Raw genomic sequence first — 9,849 nt, 5'->3', positions numbered from 1 at the left:
TTTCTGGGGAATCTAGAAAAACAAAATAAAACATTTTCCCAATGTAAAGAAAATTTCTTTAAAATATGTTAAAATAAATAAATAAATCTGTTTTATCCATCGACTGGGAAGTCGTCTGGATGATCCTCATAGATATTTAATTGTAAATAAAGTGAAGGAACTGTCATTTAAAATTTTTCATAAAATTGACCCCTCTAATGGTCCGATTGAAAAGAGACAAATAGTAATTGTAGTTTTTGTGATGGCCTTCCAGAAACTCTTGGGTCAAAGTGGTCCGTGTGGTTCTGGTTTGGACCCAGGGGCAGCAGGAGGGTCTGTCTCATGAAGAGGAACAAATGTTTGTGTGACGACCTTGAAGAAATTTATAGTTATTTATAGATTAGTACTCATGTTAGAAAACAACACCAGAGTATTAGGGTTTTCCTTATTTTAATACTTTTATAATGTTTGATCGATTATGTGTTAATTGAAATAGAGTAGATACATGTCAGAATTATAACAACACATAAGTGAACTGTTTTAAAACATTAGTTTGAGGTCTTTGTATGAACGCCTGTGATTCAGCCGTAGGTCAGCAGGGGGCGAACTCAGGCATTGAAGAATCGTGTATAAAAACATGAACTTCCTGTTTTTCATTCAGTGTGGTTTGGCTTGTCAGCCCGGTGACAAATAAACCTCACTCACTTCCAGAATTCTGGTGTTTTATGACATTTATTCCTATCACAGATCAATTTATTTAACATTTGTGTTTTCATCTGGCTTCAGCCGATATTAAACACGTATTTCTTACAACCTGATGGTTTAAATCTCTTGCTCCGTGACGTAACGCCCTCTTGTTGTCCTGTCTCTACCCAGGACAGCCGCTTGTCTCCGGGGGTGATTTACGTCGGCCACCTCCCTCTGGGTCTGTGCGAGCCGCAGCTCCGCTCTTACTTCCAGCAGTTCGGCAGGATTCTGCGCCTCCGGCTTTCCAGGAGCAAAAAGGTAACGTTTTCAGGTGATCGCAGGTGAAAAACCGTTAAATCTGGGCTCAGACTGAAAATGATCTCAGGTGTTTCAGTCATCTGAGGTCAGATACCTGAGCCCAGATGATTCTGGAGCATTAAGCTTATCACCTGCTTCAGCTGCTGGCAGCACGATAAAACCCATGCTCCGACAAACGCCAGGCAAATGGCTCCGTCCGTGTAATGTATTTTTAAACTTTTAGTTTAAAAATGATTAAAACTAAACAGTATTTTACAGTTAAACTAAATTTTTATCAAATAAATTCAAATGTTAGAAGTAATCCTGGATCCTTTAAGGTGTTTTTAACTTCTCTCCTGCTGCTGCAGACCGGTCGGAGCAAAGGTTACGCCTTCGTAGAGTTTGAATGTGAAGACGTTGCTCAGATCGTGGCAGAAACCATGAATAATTACCTGATGGGAGAGAGACTCATCAAGTGTGAGTGTCCAGCTGCACGACAGCCCCACGTGTGTTTGTTCACACGCGTCACATCCGTTGTTCCTCCTGTTTCCAGGTCAGCTCATCCCGCCGGAGAAGGTCCACGAGAAGATGTTCGTGGGAGCTCAGACCGTGTTCAAGAAGCCGTCGAACCCGGCCGTGGCCCGCTACAACAAGCAGCGCTCCCAGCAGCAGCTCACAGCCATGACCGAGAGGCTCCTGCGCAAAGAGTCGAAGCTCCGCAAGAGGCTGGCAGCGCAGGGCGTCGACTACGACTTCCCGGGATTCGTACGTGTTTCCAGTTTCACTCACAGACCACCTGAAGGCACTTGTTGCTGCAGAAAGTAGACGTTTAAATATTTCTGGCTTTGCTGCAGGATTTTCTGCAGGATCTGAACTTTAGCTGAAGAGAATAAAAGAAACAAAGTGACTGTTTCAAGTCAAAATAAAGCAGGACTGACTCCAGACTTTTACAACAATAAAATCACAGCTTTATTTTGTTTTTATTAGGCCTGTGAAATTAATCGAGTTAACTCTCATTAATTTTAGTGCCGGGCGTAGATTAAAAAATTTAATCACGATTAAAATTTACAATCACTCTGGCTGAATGTGTAGGTTTGTGTATTACATACACTCAGTGTCAGGTCATGTTTGTAAATGAGAAGTGTTCTCAAACAGTTTATCTGCATAAATAAAGGTTAAATAAATTAAAAAGACTCCATGTGTAGCACATTATGTACAGTTTTWTTTCTTTTTGTCTTATGGCTTATTTTATTTATTTATGTTTTGCTGACAGCTGTGACTTTAGTATCTATCTTTCATTCCTCATGTAGAACTCATTTAGAATGAAAATCATTGAATTCTTGATTTAACCTCATTATTCTGCACAAAATTTAATTGACTCAAATATGTTTGGAGCAGTTTTAGGTCCTGATTTTTGTTGTTTTTGTGCAGTCAAGGTGATATTTTCATGTTTTGTTGTATGTGTTTCTTAAGCACCAATTTTTTTCAAAATAAAGACAATAAGTAATTTATTTTACCAATATGCAATAAAGTTTTATATTAAGTTTAAGATTAATCATGATTAATTCACAGCTACCTTGGAATTAATAGATTAAATTTTTAATTATTTGACAGCCCTAATTTTAATACTATGAGAGGATTTTAAAGCTATAAACTTGAAGTAAAAGTTGTCCTGCTGCTGTTTTCATGTTTTTAATTTGATTTTCCAGGCGGCTCAGGTGCCTCAGAAGAAGAAGTCGTCCTCTGGTGTCATAAACGAGTCGACCTGCAGCGAGGTAGCACCACTTCCTGTTTCTCTGAGTCAAATCTGTGAAATCTCTTTATCCCCCCGGGTCAATCATGAAACCACAGGAGAAACTCTGGTTGATATTTTTAATATTTCCTCTGTAATAAATCAGATCAGAGTGTCGCTCACTGATGATGTCATCAGCTCATTATCATTTCTGGCGCTGACCCACAGGTTGCTTTTTTCACAAGTGGGTCTCTGATGCTCGCAGCTCGGGCTCAGTCTCCACACGCCTCAGTCCTGGACTGAGCCGTCTTATGAAAGAGGAAAATGTTTGCTCAGGATGACCAGCGTAGTGATAAAACCTGGTCTGCAGAACAAGTCAGAACCTGTCAGAACCAGGTAATGATCCGTTCTGTCCCTCTGCAGGACCCCACACCTGTCTGCACCCCCACCTTCCTGGAGAGGAGGAAGAGCACGGCTGCAAACGACGAAGACGATAATGAGATCATCATCAACATGCCCAAAGTCGAGCAGGAYGAAGACTGCGTAGTGGACGAGGACAGCTCTGAGGACAGCTCTGAGGAGGACACGGGGACACACTGAATGTCCTCAGGGTTGGACTGAAATGTGCCTCCAGAACTCAGAAATCTCTTGATTTCACTGTAAATGTTGTTTTTCCTGTACAGCATCTTTAATCTGAGTGTTTTTAAAGATCTTTAACAAATTTTCCTGAATAGTTTTCATCCCTGATGTAAAACTAGAAAATAAATATTGCTCTGCTTTAAGAGCAGACCTGACTTGGTCAGCTGTCTGATAATAATAACCTTATTATTAAAATAAATTTGTTGTTGAGCTGTTTTTTTAATAACAATGTGTTTAATTGAGAAAATATAACATCTGGGAGCAGATGGAAGAGAAGCTGAAGAGGTGTAGGCACGATGCTCTGCAGAGAAGAAGCACGAGAATAAAATAAAGGTCAAGCATKTCTCTTTTCATGATCGAATTTTAATTAAAAATGCATTTTGATTTAAAAAACATTGAAGTTTTAGCAGCAATATCAAAATTCTAAGAATAGATTAGAATAAAATAGACTATTTTCCCACCGAGGGGAAAGTCTGGTGTCACAGCAGCATCAATAGAGGTTTATACAATTACTTTACAAACTAATAGTGCACAAAAATGAAATTAAAAGCTTTCTAGCAATGATATGACTACTAATAATAAAAAAATAGACAGTCGACTATCAGAATCTGACATTAGGACTCCGAATTTCCCTATTTTCAGTGCAAAATCTCAGACTACTACTAACTATTAGTGCAGAAAAGAAACGTGCAATTAGAGCAGAATTATTTTAAAAGTTTACAATGGTAATATCAGAGCAGGTGATTGCTCAGATTAGTAATAATGTAAATGAGTAGCAGTACAAGTGGTTGTGTGGGCGGTTTTAGCTCAATGAGTTTGCTTTGGATTAACTTTGGCGGCCATTTTGTGTCACAGTGACTCCAAATTTTGAACAGATATAGATAAACATCCAGTCATCACTTCCTGAAAGTTTCGTTAAAATCCATCGTGTTGTTCTTGAGATATTTTGCTAACAAACACGAGGTGGAGGTGCGCTGACCAGCTGTGACCAGCAGGTGTCGCCAGAGGCGCGGTTCTCCAGTTCTTCCAGCCACGCGACGGTTCTTCCCGAGTGCCAACATCATCCCTGGATCTTCTGCGCATGCGCACGACCATCCCCGTTCTTGTCCTTCAGGCAGCAGCGGCATTCCGGGTGGAAAGAGACGGAGAGCGGTGACAAGAAAGACGGACAGGAGGGGTTCCAGGGCCGCGGGAGGAGTATTTAACACTAATATAAAAACCGATACGTGTCAGGACGGTGTGCGGCGGGAAATGGTGAGTGTAAAGGTGGAGGTTGAAGCCCGGAGTCTCCGCCTTCTTGGCTCTTTTGTGCCGCTCGGAGCTGACGTTTTGTTGGGAGGCTTTGCTAGCTTTAGCTCGATTCCTCCTCCTGGCCCTGCTGCAGGCTGGACGTCTGGCTGCCCGGGTTAGAGTTTCATACAATTAAACGGGAGGTTTTGTTTGTGTGCATCCATAAAGAACGGAACCAGGATCTGGTCCTGGTCCTGTCGGGGCAGACTGCTAACTGGAGCTAAGCCTGCACAAAGCGGGCAGAGCCGGGCTGGTTTTAGTGGGTTTCTTTACGCTGCAGGACATAAATAAAATAACCTGCTGTGTTTCTGAACATTTCAGGCTCAGATGGACAAACAACACGTGATGTAATGATCTGTCTGTGCGGATTTAAGGAAAAACAAGCAGAATACTGCAGCAGTGGTTGATAAATCAGCTGTTTTTACAGGATTTCTTAGGATAAAGTGTCATCTCTTTTATAAAAGCACATTAATCTGATTAAACAACAGGCTGTTTTTACCCAGAATGCACTGCAGCAGACTCTGCTGGCTGTCAGCACGGTGGTGGAGGGATGATGGTTTGGGCTGAGATTGTTCTCCAGTCAAATGTGAGTCCACCTGTCTGACAGCTGAACCAAACTGGGTCCAGCAGAACCGTGATCCCCAACCCGGGCAGCTGATCTGGTCCAAAAGAACAGAACTGAGGGGCAGAACCACGAGCTGAAACAAATCAACCACTGAGTTTCTGCTGCCGGACCTGGACCTGGACCTGGACCTGGACCTGGACCTGGATCTGGATCCAGATCCAGCTCTGGTTTAAACAAACAGAAGCATGGTGAAATACGGCCTGAGCTGTTTATCTGAGGTTCTGTTTACGTCCCTTAAAAACCCGGTTAGGACCAAATGTTTGTATGTCCTGATAAGAAAATCCTTGCAATAGAAAGAAATCTTGATTTCTGGATGAAGTTTTTACTTTTTATCAGTTTTTTGTCCCCACAGTGTCACGGTTCAGGTTGTTGACACATTCCTTTCAGCTGATGACCTCATGACGTGTAAACACCTGAGGTTGTTCAACACAGCAGCTTCATCACCTGTCATATCTGACCTCCAAACCATGTTATTATACATACATATACTGTATATATATATGCTAACTCAGCATCACATCAGTTTTCCTGTTTATAGTTTCCCTCTAACTATTTCTGTTCTTTTAGCTGTTTTTGCATCAAAACATTCAGCTGCTGTGATTTTTGTGACTTTAATGCTTTTTAAAATATTGAACTTTATTTACAGATATTTTCCACATTGAGTTCTCTTCAGCTCTGCTTGTGTTTTCTTAGGCTACGGTTAGCTTTTAGCTACTGTTCTCTCACTGAAGCTAATGCTTTCTGCTTTTTACTCATTTGATCGTTTTTCGAGCGTGTTGTTTAGGATTTAAACCAGAGCTGTTCACCCGGCGSCCCGTTCTTTTAGTTAAACAAAGACATGTTTGGTATCTACAGAAATGTCAGAATCTTGGCTACAAGCTGGTAAAAACCATTTATATGAACACTGAAGACGGTTAAAACTACAAACAGCTGAAGATAAAACTATGAAAGTGAAAATAAAATTAGTTTAAAAATGTATCAAGTCAGAGATGTTAAATATTATTTGTGTTAAATATGAGGCAGAATGTGTTCTTTTTGTTTTTTATAGTTTAATAATCTCTACTTTTATAGTGTTCTGTATGTTGTTTTCATGATTAAAAGCAGCAAAATAAACTATTTCAAAGGTAACAGATGTTTGTAAAACTGCTTGGTTTATTTGCTGGATGTTGGGCCCTTCAGCTGTTGACCTGCAGTAACTSTGGCCCCTGGAGCTGCTGAGTCCAATAGTCCTGATCTATAATCTATAAGCTTATGCAGCTTTTAGCTCTGGTTTTGCTTATTTCAGCTACCGTTCTGCTTGTTTTAGCTACCGTTCTGCTTATTTGGCTATCATTCTATCATTCTGCTTGTTTTAGCTATCATTCTGCTTGTTTTAGCTACGTTCTGCTTGTTTTAGCTACCGTTCTGCTTGTTTTAGCTAGCATTCTGCTTGTTTTAGCTAGCATTCTGCTTGTTTTAGCTAGCATTCTGCTTGTTTTAGCTACCGTTCTGCTTGTTTTAGCTAGCATTCTGCTTGTTTTAGCTATCATTCTAGCATTCTGCTTGTGTTAGCTATCATTCTAGCATTCTGCTTGTTTTAGCTAGCATTCTGCTTGTGTTAGCTATCATTCTAGCATTCTGCTTGTTTTAGCTACCATTCTAGCATTCTGCTTGTTTTAGCTATCATTCTGCTAATTTTAGCTTATTTTTCTGCTATTTCAGCTAAAATTCTTCTTCCTTCTGCTATTCTCCTGCTTTCTACTTTTTTGTGCTTCTTTCTCCTAATTTGAGTTATTTATGCTATTCTTACAGGTGCTTTCTGCTATATTCAGCTATTTTAGCTATTAGCTTTTTTAGGCTATTTCAGCTATATTTTGCTCCTTTTTTCTGTTTTCCGCCCTTTTCACTTCTTTCAGCTCTTCAAGCTGAACTTACAATAATACTTTTGCTATTAAACATTTCAGCTCAGTTTCAGCAGCTAAAGTTTTCAGCAACAGGCATTAGCACTAGCATTGTAGCAATGTGATTTCTCTATTTCTAATAGATTTTTCTGTTTCTCCTCGGGTCCAGGACAAGTCCGGGCCGGTGCAGGAGCATGAAGCCTTAAACTAACACTCCTCCATACATCCACATTCTGCTGCCTTGCTCATCAGAACCGGCAGCCCCGGCCCTCGGCTGTGGTTTTGGCTCCCTCTCCTCTGAGGCCAGAAGGAAAACACTGAAMTTTCAGCTGCCGTGCAGACACACACACATGCTGCATTGCTGTCGGTCTCAAAGCCCCGCTGCGTGTGTCCGGAGGGCTCAGCTGCTGACCCGCTAGCAGCTGGCACAGAACCCGGGCCGGTCCCGAGGGTCCTGAGGGTCAGGGCTTCGTTAACCTCGGCTCGGTGAACGTCGAGGCTTCGGTGCAGACGGGACGAGGGGACCACCGGGGCTGGACCTCAGAGGCCGATGGAGCCCAGCATGGAGTCCTGCCTGGTCCAGGTCCTGCAGAAGGACCTGGGCCGCCGGCTGCAGGTGGGCCAGGACCTCATCCACTACATCCTGGACAAGGACAAGTCCCCCGACCTGGAGCAGGACCAGACGGCGCTGGACAAGATGGTGGACGGCATCGCCAGCTCCTGGGTCAACTCCAGCAACTTCAAGGTGAGTTTGATCCGTTTGACTTGGTCCCAAGACGGGTCAGAACCGGGTCACTGATCCACAGTGGCCTGACGCATTAATAACTGACTGACCTGCAACAAGCTGTCACAGTGCTGAACACAAGACCAGAACCATGGAGGAGAACTGGACAGGGTTCCTGCAGATCCTTGAAAAGTCTTTAAAAGGCCTTGAATTCATCAGTCCAAAAATAAGGCCTTAATTATCCTTAAAAAGTCTTAAATCAGTCTTAAAAGTGTTAACACATTGGAGGTAGGATGGTGGTAATTCATCTCAAATATTAAAATAATTGGTAACATTTATTTTATTTATTTTATTTATCTGTGGGACATGAGGGTTTGGATAAAGACCAGGGTCTTGTTGGGGACCAGTGGGTTCTTTATCCATCCCTGCTAACCAAAACCATCATTTATCACATTTGTATAACAGCTCGTTGTTTTATGTTAAAATAAACTTTTGGGTAAAATTGTTGCTGTTTTTTTTTCTATTCATGTTTATCGTAAAGTTGGTATTAAGTTTTATTTCAAGTGGCTTTAAAAAGTCTTAAAAAGTCTTAAATTTAACTTGACTGTAACTGTAGGAACCCTGCTGCAGCCGAGTCCTCCTCCGTCACAGATTTTGGGATATTACAGTTTAATGTAGGTTTTTATCTGACCCTGGAAAGATGCTGCATCAGCAGTTCTTCCTCCGGCTGTTTAGTTTGATATTAAACCAGGCATGGTCCATACTGGTCCTGGTGGGCTGCAGCCCTGCATGTTGTACTGGTTCCTCTGCTCCAACACACCTGATCTGATGATTATCAGGCTTCTGCGGTACGGAGGACCAACACTGACATCATTAGAAATAAAAGCAGAATTATATGAACCACTAAATAAATACACTTAAACAGACCAACTCAATTAAAAAAGGAGAACTTTATCTCCTGTTTTATATTTTAATTGACTTTCATATTTATTTTTACAGGTTAGTTCCAATAAATTATATATTTGAACACATAATTTAAATTTTACTGTTTTTTAAATATATATTGTTTTTCCTTTTACTTGTACATGCATTTGTGTCTTAAATGTTTATACTTAATTATTTTTATATTTTTCCAACAAGTCTTTATTTTCCTTTTACTTGTACATGCTTGTGTGTCTTAAATGTTTATACTTAATTATTTTTATATTTTTCCAACAAGTCTTTATTTCTATGTGTTGCATGCCTGTGCCTCAGTTTAGCTAAAAGTTTAAAGTTTAGTATGAAACAAAGGCAAGGAGGAAAACATTACCTGTGCATTTATTTTTAACTAAACTTTAAGCTAAACTGCAGCAGCACAAGCATGCAACACAGAAATAAAAAGACTTGTTGGACAAAATTATAAAAATAATTCAATTTCAGTGTTCAAGAGACAAATGTACAAGTTAAAGGAAAAAACTATGTAACATATACAGTATATAAACATTAAAATATAAATTATGTGTTAAAATGTATAATTTCTTGGAACTAAGCTGGAAAAATAAATATGAAGGTCAATTAAATTATAAAATATAAGGTAAAGTTCTCCTTTTTAATTTATTTGGTGCATTTTAAATGTATTTATTTCTTTAAAGGTTCATTTATCTATTTCTACTTTTATTTCTAATTATGTTAGTTTTGGTCCTTGATACTGCAGAACTTAAAAGAGGCAGTTTAGTGACTGAATCAAGTTTGTTGGAGCAGGGAAAAATGTAAAACATGTAGGTCTGCGGCCCTCGAGGACCATGATTGCCCACCCCTGTTCTATGTCCAGCCAAGTTTCATCTAGTTGATTAGGATTTATCCACTTTAAAATGTATTGTAGCCTATTGGCTAGAAAGTAGTGATAAAAGTTTGGACGCTCTAGCCCTCCGGAATCTGGCTGAATGTGGATGAATCCACAGAATCAGCCACAAGAATCACAAGAAGAGCCACAAGAATCAAGCCACAGAATCAGCCA

At 40.3% G+C, this 9,849-nt stretch overlaps 2 protein-coding genes across 2 annotated transcripts in view; both read left to right on the top strand.

Moving 5' to 3' along the window:
• Positions 1-3,676, top strand: part of nifk (nucleolar protein interacting with the FHA domain of MKI67) — a 5,975-nt gene extending 2,299 nt beyond the window's left edge. The window contains exons 2-6 of the mRNA XM_014026076.1: positions 856-984; positions 1,332-1,440; positions 1,517-1,728; positions 2,673-2,738; positions 3,119-3,676. Coding sequence (XP_013881530.1) covers positions 856-984; positions 1,332-1,440; positions 1,517-1,728; positions 2,673-2,738; positions 3,119-3,295 — 693 coding nt within the window. The 3' untranslated portion in view covers positions 3,296-3,676. The remainder of the gene's footprint in view (positions 1-855; positions 985-1,331; positions 1,441-1,516; positions 1,729-2,672; positions 2,739-3,118) is intronic.
• A 758-nt stretch (positions 3,677-4,434) lies between these two features.
• The window catches only part of clasp1a (cytoplasmic linker associated protein 1a), a gene marked incomplete at its 3' end in the record, with an annotated part of 66,179 nt that continues 60,764 nt past the window's right edge, over positions 4,435-9,849 (top strand). The window contains 2 exon segments of the mRNA XM_014026072.1: positions 4,435-4,588; positions 7,299-7,874. Coding sequence (XP_013881526.1) covers positions 7,680-7,874 — 195 coding nt within the window.

This window comes from Austrofundulus limnaeus, unplaced genomic scaffold, assembly GCF_001266775.1.
Source record: "Austrofundulus limnaeus strain Quisiro unplaced genomic scaffold, Austrofundulus_limnaeus-1.0 Scaffold523, whole genome shotgun sequence".
In the NCBI taxonomy this organism is placed as follows: domain Eukaryota; kingdom Metazoa; phylum Chordata; class Actinopteri; order Cyprinodontiformes; family Rivulidae; genus Austrofundulus; species Austrofundulus limnaeus.
Note: the sequence above shows the minus strand (reverse complement) of the source record. Positions and strands in the feature narration are given on the sequence as shown.